A 20,125-nucleotide genomic window follows, 5' to 3' on the forward strand; every position below is an offset into this window, starting at 1 on the left:
CGTCTCTACGTGGAACAGATTCAATTTTTTGACATAGCTACTTGGATGACATTAAGTACAGGAAACGATAATTTGTCACTACAAGATACATAATCAGGAAAGATCTATGTGTGGATCTTCTGGGAAGAACTCAGATTGAACCATATATTCCATATCAGACAAACATTGAATTCTTAATTGATTTTGCGTGGGCTATGATGAACTGTCTATAACACTATAGCGTCTAATACCTATGGTGATAACCCAATATGCCCTGTTATATACCAACACATCGCACCACACCTCCTCAAAAAGTGCCAATAGGAAATATAGTTTTACTATCTTTACAACAAAGTACTGTTATATCTGACTAAAAATTTAAAGTAAATTTCAGAGAATACATCTGCAAATTTTGAAATTATATTTACCTGCTCAAACTTGAACGTCGGGCTAAAATGATCAAACTGCTGGATGTCAATGAATAGATATTTTGGGAACTAAAATTAAGAAACAATGTGACAAAGGGACAGAAATACAAAATGAATATTACTTTTTAGTGGCACCTGTTAATGGAATTAGGGAACTACAGTCAAGATAAATCCATTGAAGAGATTTGTTGCATGTAGCTGTGATGGCCCAATTGATGATTGATGGATATATTAAACAAACCACAAGGACAGAGAAACGATGGCAGAAGTAGAAAAAGCTATTGCATCAGGTTCTGTCTCAGCAAGGATGCATTTAGAGGTGTCATTACTTGAGACAGTAACCACTTGTGAGTGGACTCTTTAATCAAGACATCAACTACTTGCCGGTCTATTTACCTCCTGTTTGATCAACTCTGAATAAAACTAACCACATTTCTATCCAGTATTGTGTGCGACCATATTTAAAATCACCAACAAAAAAAGAGTGAGAGTTGAAGGAAGTTACAAGGAAAATGAGATCAGCTCCAGGACACAACTTGATATGCCTAAATCTCAATTACAAAGCCATTAATCCCTGAACATTCAAATGGCCTTTGCTTCCAATCTCTTTTTTTGTGTTGCAATTACATACAGCCATAACAACACAATACAGTCAGAAAAAAGTAGAGTTTTGGAAGTATTTCAGAGAAGATCCTTATTAGTGAGAAGGAGATGCAAACTTTGGCAATTGAGTAATTCAGTGCTAACTCCCTGGAGTGCTTGTTGATTTCATCATATGTTCAATATTAATAAAGTTGTTGATGTTTAATATGTACTGGTTAGGAAATCTGTGAATTAAACTTGTGTCAGTGCAGGGAGGGAAACACCTTCCATAACTGTGGGTCAGAAATGCAGTTCCTCAGACAGTACAACTTTAAAGCACTATTTTATACTCAGAACATTTTCCTGTCCTGTGTCTCATTTGCCTTATTTTCATGTATTTCCATATATATGCTTGCATGTTCTTCCCACTAACGAAGCTCTTCTCTGAAACGTTTCCAAAACTCTAATCTTTCTCAACTCTTCAAAACAGCCCTCATTCAATTTGAGTATTATACTCCAGTTTAGAAGCAGGGATTCTAACCACGCCCTTGGGGCTTACAAACTTTTATGGGAATCTATTTCTGTTTTAAAATTGGCAGAATTTTTGTTTCATATATTTTTAATGATGTATTCAGAACATTATTCCACCTACCCACTAATACCATAGAGCAAACCATAAACACGAAGTCTGCAAATGCTGGGAATCCAAAGCAACACACACAAAATGCTAGAGGAACTCCAACAGTGTCAATGGAAATGAATCAACAGTCGATGTTTCAGGCCGAGACCCTTCTTCAGGACTGAAACGGAAGATGGAGGATGCCAGAATTAAAAGAAAGGGGGAGAGGGAAGGAGGATAGCTGGAAGGTGATAGGTCAGTGATTACCAATGGGGGCATTAGGGGAAATAGAAGGCATGGGGGGGAAAGGGGGGGGCGTTAAGTGGCACCCTAACTTAAGGCACAAGACCAGGCCGACCATTAGTAGAGCAGGCACTTCCAAAGAAAAGGATGAGGCACTAAAACACAGGAAGAACCGTAAGTTGCAGGTGGTGAGCACTTGTCATCACAACACATCTGAAACTTGGCAATCTCATCCGACCGTACCAACCAAACAAATGTTATTGGGGATGCATAAACTAGCAATCAGGGTACCCAACAGTTCCCCTTGAAGTGCAGTTCCTGCAATTTAACAGCTGGTAAGTCAGCTACACCCTCTCAACTTTCTCAATACATCTATGGAAAACAGGTTGTACAACGATAAAGTGCTGGCTAGAATCAGTGAGTGAAATAGAGCCAATCAGTGAACCTGCTGACTCCATGGATTCCTCTTGAATTGCTCAAAGCAACCTTGGCTTCACGTGTGCAATCAAGAACCGTCTTTGGGGATTATGGGACCTTGCGCGATTGGTCAATCACTCTAACTAGAATCATATAAAGGTAGCTTGCTGAACACCAGTTCTACTCCGACTAACATGCAGATTCCAAACATAATTTTCACTATTGTGATCGTCTTCATCTTTGTGTCGTTGTTTCTTTGCACGCTGCTATCATCATTCCATCTGCGCTAGCTTGCTGCCATCCGATAAGCATTCCCAGTTTGTGTTAATTTTTTATTTCAATATAGCCCTGTTAATGATGGATAAATATGTACAGCTCAATCTCTTTGAGTCTGAAGGCGGTGAAGCCTTGAGGTCAAAACCTGTTAAGAAACAGAAACTACAGAAATACAATGTTACATACCTGGGAACTCACACAAAATGCTGGTGGAATGCAGCAGGCCAGGCAGCATTCCACCAGCATTTTGTGTGTTGCTTGAACTTCCAGCACCTGCAGATTTCCTCGTGTTTACATACCTGGGGTATACTTTTACTCTGTTCCCATAACATCAGTGACGCCCCATGTTTCTTATCTGTAAAACTGTTCTGCTTAACGAAGGCATAAACAATCAAGATTGCTGGAACACTTCCATAAAAGACACCCTGAAAAGGCTACTTATGGTATTACTCAGTTGCAGAAGATGAAAGAAACATTCGAAAAGTGTTGCACACTCGAGTCATTTGCCAAGAAAGCTAAAATGACCTTGATAGTGGTCTCATTGCTTCTTATAGCATTTCCAAAATGATAGCAAAATGTGGAAAATCTCATTGGTGAAAGAGTACTAATGCCTGCTATATCAGAAGTGCTCATCACTGATCTAACAAAGACCTTAATGTTTCAAAGGACTTGAAGAACGCCATTATGTTGTCATGCCTGCAGCAGACATGGATATCACAGTAGAAGTTCCAACAAATGGCTTCATAAGGCCATCTCCAACCAGCAATATTAGGGGTTACAAGCAGCTAAAGAAAACAAAATACAATAAATACAGGTAGTCCTCGAGTTACGAACGTCCAACTTACGGACAACTCGTACTTACGAACTGAGGAAGGAGAACACCGTCCGCCATTTTAAGTCGGATCGCGACGCCATCCACCATTTTAAGTCATTGCCGTTGACACTGTGTTGAATGTTTAACTTTGCATTTGGCTAAAAATTTTCTTAGTAAGGTTCACCCTGACCCCGCCCCCTACCCCTCGTTCCAGTTGGCTGGTGGCGCAGTCAGATCAGCGCAGAACTAGAGAACGGAGGTTCCTCAGTTCAATTTAGTGACAGACCGCTCCCGTGCAGGGTTGATGTCGATCCAGTGACTCCCGTACCATCAAACCTGCCGGGTTGATGCCGAGGTCGCAACTCGACCTCGTTTAAAAAAAACACTGCCACCTCCAGTTTAAATTCCCACGCGGAATATTGTGGAGGATCAAATACCCAAACCCAGCACAGCCCCCATTTGTCCCATTTAACCCGTCTTAGTGTGGTGCAGTTTAGGACCCGGGGAATTCAGTGTGGTGGTCCTTAGGACCCAGCAGACCTTGGGAGCTGGTGGAGCTTGGGACCTGCCTCCTGCAGTGTTTCTGTTCCATAGACGGGAAGCGATCGCAAATGAAAATAAGGTGGAAATAATAAAGTGTTTGGAAAGAGGTGAAACGCCATCGGTCATTGGAAAAGCCTTAGGCTACAGTTGGTCAACGATCAGAACAATTTTAAAGGATATTGGATAAAGTGAGAATAATGGAGCATGTGAAAGGCCTTGCCCCGATGAAAGCTACAATTATTACTAAGTAACGCAATGGTTTCATTATTGGAATACATATGTTTCTTAAGTGTTTTATATGCATAGAATGGTAAAATATATACTATATACTAAGACAGACATTTGACTAACTGACACTAAATAATACCGGATCCACTTGTTCCAACTTACGTACAAATCCAACTTAAAGACGGACTCAGGAACAGAACTCGTACATAACCCGGGGACTGCCTGTACAGAATAACTAAATACAATCCCTAATATTATACTTACCTGTCATCAAAATCTGCTCACATAATTACACAAGTCAACCAAGATATCTTTTAAATTTAGCTATTTAGAGAGGTGTAATAATTTTCATTTTTACCTTTAATCCATCAAAGCATTTTACTGTTCAATTACACAATAACAATAGAAGCGCAGAAAACAAAAACAAATATTAATTGAAGCATGGGAAGAATGTTGTTCCGGAGAGGTTATGCACTAACCTGGACAAGCAGCGAGTGCTATGTACATCTGTTCAGTATTAGACCATTCAAACTCTCTCAGAATCTCTGCATGCACTTTAGTATTCCGTTTCTTACATTTTTTAACGGTCTTACTCCAGCTCCACAGGTATATTGAGCCTTGCATGGAACTTTTGGAAGCTGTACAATCACAGGACAAAATATTGTTAAGTGTGATAAACTCAGTAATCTCTAAGGAAGTATCAATTGAGTAAATTACAAATAATTTCAAATGATATGTTCATGCCTTTGAAAGATGTTGGAATGATCTGACATTTGAGTCAAAAGAACCATTTTCATGTCAATGCAGAAATAGGACAAAATTGCTGTTGATAGTTCACATCCAATAGACTACGTACTTCTGCCTTGTGCACAAGCAGACAGAGTCCATTGGATGTGAACTGTGACGTCAATCAGCACACAACTTTTGTTAATTGCATTTAAGCCAATTTCTCCATTTATAAATCCATAACAATGCTGCATTTTGTCTTAACTGGAAGGTCAAACCTGCTTTGGCGGTAAGGATTTGACACTACCCAAGATATTGCTGGAGAGTCAGAAGCAATCATCTTTCTCCATTAGGAACCCTGTTCATTTTTCTATTCCTACTGATTGCTCATTCCCTACCATCTTAGCCTACACAGAAGGTATATGCCTGCTTCCCATGTATTTGTATCAACATCTGCCTCACAAGCCTTTCTCTTCCCCAAGGTCATTCATCAAGATGCTATCATCAGAACTCCAACCCTGCATGATTCAGTTTGCCAGTCCTTACTTCCACCACAACAAAACATGACAACCTTCTTATCTTTCCATTTCTGACTTCCCCCATGAAATCTTTAATTTGTCTCCACCCTTCTGTTGCAGATGACCAGAAAAACTTTGGCCGATTGATCCAGGGATTACACTGCTGACAGACATATTACTATAAACCACAGACTCCATTTCAAAAGTGGCCAGTCTAGTTCAAGCCATTCAGCAATTATCAGAGCCAGCCTGCACCACTCAAAATTGAAGTTTTTGTAGGGGCAAATATGGCATCAAGTGATGGCACCGGTACCGGGACACGGTGACACTCTACGCTTATTTGCAGATGCCATTCCAGGTAGGATAGGAGAGGGAGATTTATCATCTTTCTATAGCACAGCAAGAAGGGAGACACTGAGGGGAAGGAAAATTGTGACAATACAATGAATGAGTCAATCCCAGAGGACACAGATAGAGCATTGTAATGTTACTGATGCACCCATCAAAGAAATTCACACTCTCAATTGCCCAAATGCAAAGCATTTCTTACAGGGTTTTCAGCAACACTACTTCTTGAAGACGTAAATATTCTTCAATATTTCTGCAATTAGCAAGCAGAACTCTAGATAAATCTCTAAGCAACTACGGCATTTTAAAACTATAGTGCTGATGTGGAAGTGCTACTTCCTTTTGTTAGCTTAACAATGAGTTGTAGCTGTACTGCAGCTGCCCAGTTGACTTTTCTCAACAGATGTTCCACCACGTTGATCGATTCGCAGACAACAGCAGACAGGGTACAAATGTGCTTTTATGAATTCAAATTGGCAGCAATAAAATTGATACATTGAATGCTACAAAGCCCAGCTTTGTGGCATATAAATTTACAAATTGTACAGTAAACTTGTGCTAAACATATTATTTTTATTAAAGAAATAAGCTTTAAAGAGGATGAATTGGTTATAATCTTTTGCTGCAAATATAAAGTGCCCCCCCCCCCACTGCTTTAGTCACTTTACAAGGCTAAGCAAAGCTTCAAAGCCATATTCAACTTTGCTGATGACACCACTGTTGCAGGCTGAATCGAAGGTGGTGACAAATCAGTATATAGGAAGAGGATTGAAAATCTCGCTGAGTGGTATCGCAACAACAAGCTGTTACTCAATATGAGCAAAACCAAGAAGCTGATTATTGACTACAGGAGCAGGAAACCAGAGGTCTGTGTTCCAATGCTTATCAGAGGATCAGAGGTGGCAAGGTACAGCAGCTTTAAATTCCTTGGTGTTATTATTTCAAAGGATCTGCCCTGGGCCCAGCACATAAGTACAATTACGAAGAAAGCACAGCAGTGCCTCAACTTCCTTAGGAGTTTGCAAGGGTTCAGCATGACATCTAAAACTTTGACAAACTTCTATAGATGTGTAGTGGAGACTATATTGACTGGTTGCATCATGGTTTGGTATGGAATCACCAATGCCTCTGAACGGAAAATCCTACAAAAAGTAGTGGATATGGCCCAGTTCATCATGGGTAAAGCACTCCCCACCACTGAGCCTATCTACATGAAATGTTGTCGCAGGAAAGCAGCAACCAACATCAGGGACCCCACCACCCAGGGCATGCTCTCTTCATACTGCTGCCATCAGGAAGGTGGTACAGGAGCCTCAGGAATCTCACCACCAGGTTCAGGAATAGTTATCACCCCTCAACCATCAGGCTCTCGAACCCAAGGAGGTAACTTCACTTGCCTCATCATTGAACTGTTCCCACAAACTATGGACTCACTTTCAAGGATTCTTCATCTCTTGTTCTTGTTATTTATTGCTTATTTATTATTATTATCTTTCTTCTATATTTGCAGTTTGTTGTCTTTTGCACAATGGTTGAACAACCAATTTGGGGCAATCTTTTATTCATTGATTCACAGTTATTATAACATTATGGATCTATTGAGTATGCCTGCAAGAAAATGAATCTTAGGGTTGTAAATGGTGACGTACATGTACTTTGATAATACTTTTAACTTAATAGCCTTCTGATATCTAGTCCAATTTCACAAATCATGTGCAAGTTTAAATAGGGGCAGGTAGTTCACTTGGCCACTGGAAACTACTGATTCGGAATATGGCTGACCTTTTCCTCTGAACCATTCCCCAGCACTAAAATATAATTAAGGGATATTGTGCCAATGTTCAGAAATCAACCAATCTATTTTTATTGAACATGACTATCCATGACATAACAACCATGACTTTTATTTCTTTTTGGAAGAGCCTTTTAACCAAATCCTTATAGTCAGGGAACTAGGTTGTAAACTTCATCCTCATAACTGGTTAAAGATTCTGGATTTGAAATAGAGCCTCATTCTATGTTTGCATTTTTAGTTATAATGCCAAAGTTTTCTGTGTCTCCTCTGTGGATTCTAACTAGCCAAAGCAAAAGCTGACACAGCCACAGTGCACAGAGTCTTGGTTGAATTTGAGCTTTAAAACTGGTAAGACTATCTCTGTTCCCACCAGCTGTTATTCCTTCTGAATTATGAAATACTGGTATCAAACCAAAAGAGATAAAGAAGATAAGCTTAAATGCAAAACCACTTCCCCTCATCTCAGTCCTAAGTGATCCATCCCTAATTTAAAACACCTTTCTCATGTCAACTCATTAGCCATCGTCCCTCCATCTGTCAATACCTTTAAGAGTTTTGTATATTTTGTAATGTCTGATCTCACTTTTCTAATTTCTGGCAAATTCAGTCTCTCCTCATAAAACCAACCTGCAATTTGTAGGACCAACCTAGTCAATCTATAATGCATTCTTATGAAGCCCCCACACACTTGTATGAATACTTCCTTTCTCCTGTACTCAAATGTTTATAATAATAAAGCCTAACATACCACTTATGCACTTATTGCTTTCAGTGACTTACATACAAGCACAGCTGTTGCCTCTTTAAACATAAACACCACTCAACTTCACACCATTTAACAAATTTTCTACTTTTCCTTGACATGCAAAGTGGACTACCTCATGTTTTCCCACATTATATTCCATCTGTCACTTTTCCACACGTTTAACCCAACTTGTTTACCTTTGAAAGCTTTTTATATTCTTGTTTGTAGTCAAAATAAATCCTAGTTTAATGTCATCAGCAAGCGCAGAACTGTCATCTGGACTGAAATTGTTGATCTAGATTGTGAATAAATGGAGCCTAGCATTAATCTCTGAGGTAGTCCACTAGTCACCATCTACATATCTCAGAGAACTAATTTTGTTTTCAATCTGATAACCATATATCAATTATGTCAATATGTTACATAATGCCACATACTGAAATCTTGTTAACCAAACCCCTGTGCAGGGCCGTATTAGTCACAATTCCGATTATTTTCATCAGATTTTAAAGGTACTTACCTATTAGATCATCACTGCAAAAAGCTAAAGTATCAACAATATGATAGTCGTTTTCATCATCCTCTTTATTGTAAATTGGAAACAGAAATTCCATCTCAATGTTTCTGGAAAAAGAAACAAGATGACAACCATAAGTTAACTTCACCATAAAGGGTTATACCCATACGATGAGATTCGTTCACAAGTTGATTATTCATTATTACTTTTTGTATCAACATGAAAAACTAAGTGATACTGTGCAACATAATCTTAGTGCTTTATCAGATTTCACATTGCTGAATTCCAAATTTTGGAACTAAGTAAAAGCAATGTTAAAGATACATGTGGGCTGCTAAGAAGCTGGCACAGCAGTGTAGCAGTTAGCTTAACACTTTTACAATGCCAGCAACATGGATTCAATCCCCAGCACTGTCTGTAAGAAGTCTGTACATTCTCCGTGACCATGTGGGATTTCTGGTCACTCCAGTTTCCTCCTACTCTGTTATGGCATGAATGTCAGGGTTAGTAAGTTAATTGGATGTAATTGGCGCAGACTTGCTGAGCCAGAATCGCCTGCTACTGTGCTGCATCTCTAAGTTAAAAAATAAATACTGGAGAATTGGCCTCAGATACTGTACCTAACCCTTCTATGAAACAACTTTCAGCCTCCCAAATACAACTGGTAAGTTTTTGAGAGGAAAAAAGAACTGTAATCTCACAGAAAACAATTAAGTTCAGAGTTGCTATAAAGTCAAAGTTGGATCACTTGGCAAATATGTAATATGGGCCACTCTCCCCCAAAAAGTGATGTAAAAATATTACACACAAAATACTGAAAGCAGCCTTTTACCATCATCTAGGAAGCATGCCAAATGCTTGACAGGATTCTAAACAATATTTAGATGTTAATTCTGACATCGATAGGCAACATTTTAAGATCTCGTCTCATGTAGAAAAAGTTATTTAAAAATAAGAGGGACACTTGCCAATGGACCTAATAAGTCCCCATAGATATTTGTCCTTTATGTATTATAAATTTTAATCCTACTGTTTTACCAATTAATCTTTCCTTTATTGTTCACAATGCCAGATTTAAACTTAGAAAACAGAAGGAATGACATTATTGATGGGAGAAAAAATATATTTAGAATAACAGGGATACCTAAAGATAATTTTTCTTTTCTTTTTCAATCTTTTTATTAATTTTTATAAAAAAACATAACATAGTATTCTATTAAATAGGTTATGAATACATTAGACTTAGAATTAAATTAGTAACAAGATAACAATATCTTATTAAGCTATCAGCAAAAAAAAGATCGTGCAATAATCAATCTAATCTATATTGATTATACATGAAAAAGATTAAAAATAATCATCAAAAGAAAAAAAAGTATAAAATACAAGAAAAAATGTATATTTAAAGAAATAAAAAAATAAACCTAAACTAACATGGGCAATAATAATAGTTTATATGTATATGATAGTGTCAAAAACTCCGGAACTCCATACCAGAACAAGAATAAAAAGAGTAAAGGTCTGGAAGAAGCCAAATTAATTCATATGAAAGTGTCGAATGAACGGTCCCCCACCCAAGTTTCTTCAAATCTAATTGATGAATCAAAAACAGTACTTCTAATTTTTTCTAAACTTAAACAAGAAATAGTTTGAGAGAACCACTGAAATGTGGTAGGAGGATTTACTTCTTTCCAATTTTGTAATATAAATCTCCTGGCCATTAATGTTACAAAGGCAATCATTCGTCTAATTGAAGGGGAGAATCGACTATCATCTTCATTTGGTATACCAAAAATTGCAGTGATAAAATGAGGTTGTAAATCAATATTCCAAATTGAGGAAATGGTAGCAAATATGTCCTTCCAATAATTATGTAAGGTAGGACATGACCAAAACATGTGGGTCAATGAAGCCACATCTAAATGACATCTGTCACATTGAGGATTAACATGAGAATAAAACTGAGCAAGCTTATCTTTAAACATATGAGCTCTATGTACGACCTTAAATTGTATTAGAGCATGTTTAGCACATGTAGAAGAAGAATTAACCATTTGTAAAATTTTTTCCCATTTTTCCGTTGAAATATTGTATTGAAGTTCTTTTTCCCATTCCTGTTTAATTCTGCCCGATACCTCTGGTTGTATCTTCATAATCATATTATAAATAAGAGCCACTAATTCCTTCTGACAGGGATTTAAAGTAAAAATCATATCTGAAAAATCTACCAAAGTTGAATTAGGAAAGGATGGTAAAAATTTATACAAAAAAATTCTAATTTGTAAATATCTAAATATCTAAAAAAATTAGATTTAGGTAACTTAAATTTGTTAGAAAGTTGATCAAAAGACATCAAACTAAAAGATCACGAAAACATATTATACCTTTCCTTTTCCATATGCTAAAAGCTTGATCTGTTAAAGAAGGTTTAAAGAAAAAATTAAGTAAGATAGGGCTATCAAGAACGAAGTTTTTCAGAGTAAAAAACTTACGAAATTGAAACCAAATTCGTAATGTATGTTTGACAATAGGGTTAGATATCTGTTTATTAAGTTTAACTAAATCAACAAGGAGAGAGGAACCAAGAACAGAAAATAAAGAATATCCTTGTGCATCATTACATTCTAAATTTACCGACTGTGGGCACAATGGTAAATCTAAATCTAGTTTCCAATATATTAAATTTCGAATATTATTCACCCAATAGTAAAATCTAAAATTAGGTAAAGCTAAACCACCATCTTTTTTAGATTTCTGTAACTGTCTCTTACTTAATCTGGGGTTTTTATTTTGCCACACAAATGAGGAAATTTTTGAATCAATGCTATCAAAAAAAGACTTAGGAATAAAAATTGGTAAGGCTTGAAATAAATATAAAAATTTCGGTAAAATCATCATTTTAACAGCATTGATCCGACCAACCAATGATAAGGATAAAGGAGACCATCTAGTAGTAAGTTGTTGAATTTGATGAAGCATAGGTAAAAAATTCAATCTGAATAAATCTTTATATTTCTTGGTAATTTTTATACCTAAATAAATAAAATTGTCAGTAACAACTTTAAATGGTATCCTGTCATTCAGTAAAGTTTGTGCATTTAAAGGGAATAGTTCACTCTTATCCAAATTTAGTTTGTAACCAGAAAAACTACCAAATTGAACTAACAAGGATAGAATAGTGGGAATAGACCTATCAGGATCAGAAATATATAACAACAAGTCATCAGCATAGAGTGATAACTTGTATAATTTCTCATTACGGGTAATACCAAAAATATTAGGAGATTCACGAATAGCAATGGCTAAAGGTTCTATTGCAATATTAAATAATAAAGGACTTAAGGGACAACCTTGTCTCGTACCACAAGATAATTGGCAAAAAGAGTATCTATAATTATTCATAAGAACAGAAGCAACAGGTTTATAATATATTAATTTAATCCATGATATAAAATTAGAACTAAAATTAAAAATTTTCAAGGCATTAAATAAGTATGTCCATTCAACTCTATCAAAACCTTTTTCAGCATCTAATGAAATAACACATTCTGGGGTTGTGGGTGAGGAAGTGTAAATTATATTAATCAATTTTCTAACATTAAAAAAGGAGTATCGGTTCCTAATGAAACCAGTTTGATCTCCTGAAATAATCTGTGATAGTACCTTTTCTAACCTAATAGCTAAAATTTTTGTAAGAATCTTAGAGTCTACATTTAGTAACGATGTAGGGCGATAAGATGCACATAAAGTAGGATCCTTATCTTTTTTTAAGAATTAAAGAAATAGTGGCTTCATAAAAAGACTGGGGTAGTCTCTTCTTAATGAATGCATCATTAAAGACTTCACATAGCCAAGGGGAAAGCAAAGAAGAAAAAGTTTTTAAAAATTCTATAATATAGCCATCGGGGCCAGGAGCTTTCCCTGAATTCATCGATGAGATAGCCTCTCCTACTTCAGCCATAGGAATAGGAGCATCAAATAAACTTCGATCTTCATCTGTCAGTTTGGGAATATTCAAATTGTTAAAAAAATTATCCATCATAGACAGATCGCCATCAAATTCTGATTGATATAAAGATTTTAAAAAATCTTGGAAAGTATTATTGATTTCTTTATGATCAGTAGTCAGACTACCGTCTTGTTTACGAATTTTAATAATTTGTCGCTTAGTCGAAATAGCTTTTAATTGATTAGCTAACAATTTACCAATTCGATCACTATGAATATAAAATTGAGCCCTAGTCTTAATTGATTGATTCTCAATTGAAGAAGATAATAGTAAGCTATGTTCCATTTGAAGCTCAACTCTCTTCTTATAAAGTTCCTTGGTAGGAGTCAAGGAATAAATCTTATCAATTTCTTTAATTTTATCCACCAATAAAGCTATATCTAAATATCTTTGTTTTCTTTTACCAACAGAATATGAGATAATTTGTCCACGAATAAAAGCCTTAAAAGAGTCCCAAAGTATTCCTCTGTCAATCTCGTCGGTATAGTTTGTTGAAAAAAATAAGTCAATTTGCTGTTTTATGTAGGTAATAAATTCTGGATCTTGAAGCAAAGTAGCGTTGACTCTCCAAGATCTAGTATTAATGGAAGAGTCCGAAATCTTGATAGATAAATTCAAAGCTGCATGATCCGAAATAGCAATAGAATCATATTTACAAACAGTAACATCTGTTAATAAATGATGATCAATAAGAAAATAATCAATTCTAGAATAACTATGATATACATGTGAAAAAAACGAAAATTCTTTATCTTTAGGGTTCAAAAACCGCCATATTTCAGTAATTCCCGAATCAACCATAAAAGAGTTAATAAGTGAGGCTGATCTATTCGGAAGAGTTCGAATAGGTTTAGATCTATCCATCAAAGGATTCAAACAACAATTGAAATCTCCACCCATTATCAACATATATTCATTTAGATTAGGAAGGGCAGTAAATAAACGTTTAAAAAATTCAGGGCAGTCAAAGTTTGGAGCATAAATATTAACTAGAGCCACTTTTCGGTTAAAAAGTGAACCAGTAATCAACAAGAATCTGCCATGTGGATCAGATATAATTTCATGATGTATAAACGAAATTGAGGGGTCTATAAAAATAGACACACCCCTAATTTTGGCAGTACAATTCGAATGAAATTCTTGACCCTTCCAGAACCTAAAAAAGCGTTGATTATCCTCCCTCCTAATATGGGTCTCCTGTGCAAAGATAATATTAGCATTTAGTCTATGGAATACTTTAAATATTTTTTACGTTTAATCGGATGATTTAAACCATTAGTATTCCAAGAAATAAAATTAATAGACTTATCCATCATGCCAATATTAACTGTATATATCATAAAAGGTTAAAAAAACACATAACCCATAATTCAGGAAGAAGGAAAAATGATACAGGAGCAACCGGAGAACATGACACCTCACCAATATTAATAATTTAAAGTCGGCCCATGAACTAAAAGCAAAAAAATAAAAAGCAAAAGCATGAAAAAAGATCCCTACCCCCTCCCCCAACCCCTCGAAAAAAAGCCAAGCGGCAGGCGCACAAACTAATACTAATATTACCCCCATTTCAAGATGGCAGCTCCATGAAAAGATTAAAAAAAACTATATAACACCCAGATTTAAATATAGGGTTGCAAAGAGAGAATATATATCAGTCAGAATGAAAAAAAATAATATAATAAAGCAAACGATCATTAATAAAAAAAGTATAAACATTAAAATTTGAAAGTGTAATATACCTTTAAAAAAAAAATCCATGTTCAAATACAAGAAAAATGACATTTCAAAAGCAAAGACTTATGGGAAGAAGAAACGACATTTTGAAAAAACCATATTACAAAATATAAATGTAAGTTCAGCAATCTATTAAAAAATTTAATAAAAAAGATATCAAAATAGGATTAAAAAAAGGATTTAATAGACACTACAATATATAAAAAAAAGTCCAAAAAATCCAAAACATTCGTCCCATTTCCAAGTACAAGCAAACAGATAAATGCTTACGGAAAGCAAAGTCTTATGGGAAGAAGAAACAACATCTTAAAAAAAGTAAATCATTATTACAAAATATAAACGTGTATATCCAAAACAGAAAAAAGAATAAAAAAAAGACATTATACAAAAATTAAAAGAGCATCTATAAACAATGATAATAATAAAAAAAAATCCCAGATCCGTAGATCAGGGTAAGAAGCTATAACACAGCTTCATAGGTTAAAACCCAAAATGAAATGGCATCTTCTCTCCAAGAAATCTTCAACATAACACATAGTTCAACTTGCACTAGAAGATCGATATTCTTCGACGAATTTCTTCTTAAGTGTTAAAGAAGCGCTGACTGTCGTCACTCAACGTAATTCTGAGATTCGCTGGGTATCTTAAAGCTTGTTTAAGTCCAATCGAATGAATGTCTGCCATCACTGGTTTAAAAGCGATTCTCGCTTTCATTACTTCAAATGAATAATCTTCAACAATACGAAACGTGTTGTTTTTGTGAGAAATCATACCTTTTTGATGAGCTAATTGAATTAAAAGCTCTTTCTCCCGAGGATAATGAAGGCGAACAATCATAGCTCGTGGTTTGTCTCTCGCAGCCGAAAATCTCGCAACTCTGTGAGCACGATCGATAACAGATTTAGCATGCAAACCTTCATCACCGAAGATTTCCCACAATAAGTTAGAGAAAAATTCAGTGAAATCACCGGACTCAACTTTTTCGGGGAGCCCGATGATTCGCAAATTCTGTCTGCGAGATCGGTTTTCAAGATCGGTAATTTTAAACTTATACTGATCTACTGTTTTAGCAGTCGAATGTACCTTCTTCTCCAATGCTTCAATTGTATGTATTTTTTCACAAATTAATTTTTCAAGAGTCGTGATCTTATCTTCATGCCGTTGAATATCTGATGCCTGCGATTGAAGCTTAGTATCAAGCGATCTAACAACTCCTTCAAGTTCAGACATTTTCGTGGTAAGCTTATTTTCCAAACTTGCCAGTTTACTTTCCAAACTTGTTGCTTTACTTTCCATTTTACTTCCCAGCTTACTTTCCAAACTTGCAAGTTTAGTATCCAGTTTAATATCCAGAAGATTAGAAATTGCGTCGATGGATAAAGGATCCTTAGACGATTTCTTGTTTGTAGCCATTTTAAGTTTGACAAGATTAGATCAAATATTGTTTTAGAAAAAAAAAGTTAATCGTAAGTATCAACCCATATGATTAAGTTCGAAAAGATTTGATTAAAGGGTGATTATAGTTGAGAAAATGAAGAGCGCCTAAAAGGCAGATGTTTACGTCGCCATCTTGAAACTCCGCCCCCCGATAATTTTTGTTAAAGAATGGTGTCGATGGTTAGGGTGGGAATGGCATTTGGGAGGTTGAGATGGAAGAAAAATACAAAATGCTTGCAACACTCAGCAGGTCATAGAACGTATGAGGATTCTTCATCCTGAAATGTTAACCCTTTCTCTCTTCTCAAATGCTATCTGATCTGCTAAGTTTCCTCCCACCATTTTCCATAAGGAAGGCGGCAAAAGTTTATTAAGCTTCTGGGTATCAGTGTAAAAGCTTTTCAGCTCGTTGCACAATGTCCTGAGAGGCAATGGATTACGAAGCAGAGCAGCAAGGAAAATCCACAGCTATTGGCTTCAATAATGATATTACTAAAACCTTGAAACAACACACACAAAAAGCTGGTGGAACACAGCAGGCCAGGCAGCATCTATAAGGAGAAGCACTGTTGACGTTTCAGGCCAAGACCCTTCCACCAGCATTTTGTGTGTGTTGTTTGAATTTCCAGCATCTGCAGATTTCCTCGTGTTTGCTTACTAAAACCTTGATCCCTTTTAACAAATTTCCAAAACTTGGAACAAATCTGTGTGAGCAGCTTGTCTTTGAGCTGATCTTTTTGCATTAAACAGACTCATCCAGTGTTCTAAGATACTTCTAAAATTACCTTCTAAAATACTAAGATGGCGCTGATAAGGAGCAACTCTTTGTGTGCAGCTCTGATGGCGATAATCAAATATTCCTCTTCTCACCTGGCTATTACTTCCCCCGGGTCCCCTCCTCCTTCACTTTATCCTATAGTTCATTCTCCTCTCCTATCCGATTCCTTCCTTTCCAGATCCTTGACCTCCCCTGCCCATCTGACTTCACCTTTCAGCTAGCCTTCTTCCCCTCCCCCCAGCTTTTTATTTTGGCATCTTCCCCCTTCCTTCTCAGTCCTGAAGACAGGTAACGGCCTGAAACGCCCAATCTTTATTCTTTTCCATAGATGCTGCCTGGCCTGCTGAGCTCCTCCAGCATTTTGTCTGCGTCATCTGGATGTTATACATCGGCAGAATTTCTTGTATTCAACAAATATTCCTGTTCAGGACTACTACAGTGAAAATCTGCAGTCACAGTAATAAATACTTCAGTCAGCGACATCGTTTCATGAAGTTTTTAAAAAAAAATCTATTGATACTCAAATTTAATGTATCCCAGACTACAGACTCAGTCCATGAGTGCAGCTCCACTTTAAGAAAACAAAAGAGCTGAAGCTGAGCCATACCTAACAGGAATAATTGAAACACAGTGGCTTGGAATCCCCCACCACTCCGGACTATCCTGCTGGCGAATGTCATCTCTGGATATAAAATCAAGGACCTCAGAAGATTATTGTACCAGAGGGACATTAGGGATTGCTGTGTTCTTTGCTTCACAGAAACATGGCTATCCCATGCCATTTTGGATGCAGTGCTGCAGCTCAATGACTTCCCCATTCTCCACAAACACAGGACAGCTCAGTCTCTTAAAGGCAGAGGAGGTGGAGCATACTTTATGATTAACTCATCACATGACCTAAAACATTTTAAATATATAGCTCAAAGTAAATTTATTATCACAACCTATATACAACCCTGAGATACATTTGTCTACCGCCCACAAACTGTTGCCGTGGTTCATTAGCGCCATCTTGCAATCTATGGTCAAATGTCGTCCCTTTTATATGCTGAGGAAGTTTCTCGCCACCATCTTGTTACTGGTGTAGATTCCACCTCAGGCCCACGTCAAGCAGGCACTGGAGCAGCTAAGCTCCATAATCAGCAGGCACAGCAGCTCACCCTGATGCCTTCCCTATCATTGTGGCGACTTCAACCAGGACTGCTTTGTTATGAATGTGAAGCAACTCTGAGGGGCCGAAGGGTACAAAGTCGCCCCCTCCTTTTTGAGAATCGCAAGATCGCTATTAATTCGGGTCTGGGACCCAGGAAATGAGAGAGAGAGACACGCAGAATACACAAGGTTTGGAATGTGTCCTGGCCTCAGCGAAACAAAGCCACTGATAACGGCCATTGTCTCTTGGAGACAGAATTGTGTATTGAGTACTGTACTATTCATTGAAGCCCCTCAGGGGACGACCAGAGTGGGCTGGTTGAGGGATTGCATCATCCCAACCTGATTGACATCTCAGACCCCGTGAGTAAGGATAAAAGAGGGGTCTGGGTAACAACCCCTTTGGACGCACCAGGAGAAATGCTAGAAATCCCGTAACAGCATTTAATAGCGACAGCCGATGGGGGCTCGTGTGCATCCTCCCTTGCCTGGGGTGGCGAGCTCACCACGGAAGAACGGTTTAGCTAAAGGAGAGGCCACAAGTGAACGGCCACGACAATGAGTCTCCTGACAGATCAAAATCATAAAGGAAAGCTGGCAAGTTTTTCTCCAAATCTCTCTCTTTCTCCAACAATTGCAACACAGCGGTCCCCAACAGCTGCAGCCTGCATGAACTGAGTGAACTTTATATTTCCATCGGACAATACATTATCCCCTAGACAATGATAGAGCTTATGTCTTATTGATTATTATTATACCCACACTTTTAGATTTAGTATTGACGACGTGTATTATCTGTATACTTGCATTGATATTATTTTTGTGTATTTTCACTAATAAATACTGTTAAAAATAGTATCATCAGACTTCAATGGACATCTCTATCTTTGCTGGTAAGTGACCCAGTTACGGGGTTTGTAACAACGTGGGGGCTCGTCCGGGATTTGATACCAAATTGGAGGGCCAGTGAATTGGGCTTTTAAGTCCAAACTTGGATCTGGTTGCGTGGGTAACCAGATGGGAAACCAGCAAAGCTGGACGTAGATGAATTTATAGAAAACCCGACTCTGGAGGCTGCCACAAAGTCAGACTTGATAAATATTGTGAAAGGACTAAATCTCGCAGAGGTGAGGTTGTCAATGAAAAAGCGGGAGGTGCGGAGGGTCATAACTCAGTATTATATTGCGAAGAATATATTTTCGGCTGAGGTATTGGAAAATATCCCTGCCAAGGTACCAGCTAGTGGGACGGCTCAGTTAGAGTTGCAGAAATGCGGAACAGAGGAAAAGGGAGCATGAGCTCCAGCTAAAGGAGGTGAAAAGGGAGCAGGAAAGAGCTGAGAAGCAGAGGGAGCATGAAATTAAGTTAAAACAACTGGAAGCAGCTGAAAAAGAGGAAAGGGCCAAAAAAGAGAACGGCTGAAAAGGAGAGGGAGTATGAGGAGAAGGAGAAACAGAGGCAACATGAGTTGGACAAGGAGAAGTTCAGGCAACAGCGAAAAGCTCAAGGGCCAGACCGAGAGGAGAGATTTAATGTTAGTAGGGAGTTTGGGTTAGTACCTCCGTTCAAGGAGACGGATGTTGATAGTTATTTTTTGCATTTTGAAAAGGTGGCAGTGAGTCAGAAGTGGCCCAGAGATCAGTGGGTGGCGTTGTTACAAAGTCTGTTAAAAGGGAAGGCACAATGGGCATATGCGGCATTGTCCATGGAGGAGGAGGAGTCTGAGAATTATGAGAAAGTAAAGGAGGCCATTCTTCAGACCTACGAATTGGTACCTGAGGCCCATAGGCAAAAGTTCAGAAATTTAAAGAAAGGGTGGAATCAGACGTATGCAGAGTTTGCCTATGAGAAGGATGTGCTCTTGGATTGTTGGTGTGCAGCAGAAATGGTGGAAGAAGATTTTTGGCGTCTCAGGGAGTTAATTCTGATTGAAGAATTTAAAAGTTGTGTTTTGGATGATATCCGGATGTATTTGAACGAGAAGCCGAATAAGTCCATATCCGAATTTGCTAGGTTCGCAGATGAATATGCCCTAACCCACAAGACAAAGTTTTCCTTGAATAAGAGTTACCAGAAAGACCGTGGGAACGGTAGAGAAAGCCCGCCGGCTGAGGCAGAGATCCAGCCGGGAGCTAGTGGTAAAAATAAGGAGGAGGAAAGGCAAGACGGCAGGAGAGGTCCTGGCTTGACCTGTTTTAATTGTGGAAAGGTGGGTCATATTGCATCTAAGTGCC

General features: G+C 37.5%; 1 protein-coding gene across 3 annotated transcripts in view; it reads right to left on the reverse strand.

The window, feature by feature from the left end:
- lrwd1 (leucine-rich repeats and WD repeat domain containing 1) overlaps window positions 1-20,125 on the reverse strand; it is an 87,997-nt gene that overhangs the window by 17,391 nt on the left and 50,481 nt on the right. For all 3 annotated transcript variants that reach the window (XM_059973007.1, XM_059973005.1, XM_059973006.1), the window contains exons 13-14: window positions 8,782-8,885; window positions 4,609-4,767 (exon numbers count right to left, since the gene is read on the reverse strand). In XM_059973007.1, the coding sequence (XP_059828990.1) occupies window positions 4,609-4,767; window positions 8,782-8,885 (263 nt within the window). The remainder of the gene's footprint in view (window positions 1-4,608; window positions 4,768-8,781; window positions 8,886-20,125) is intronic.

Source organism: Hypanus sabinus, chromosome 6 (genome assembly GCF_030144855.1).
Source record: "Hypanus sabinus isolate sHypSab1 chromosome 6, sHypSab1.hap1, whole genome shotgun sequence".
Lineage (NCBI taxonomy): Eukaryota > Metazoa > Chordata > Chondrichthyes > Myliobatiformes > Dasyatidae > Hypanus > Hypanus sabinus.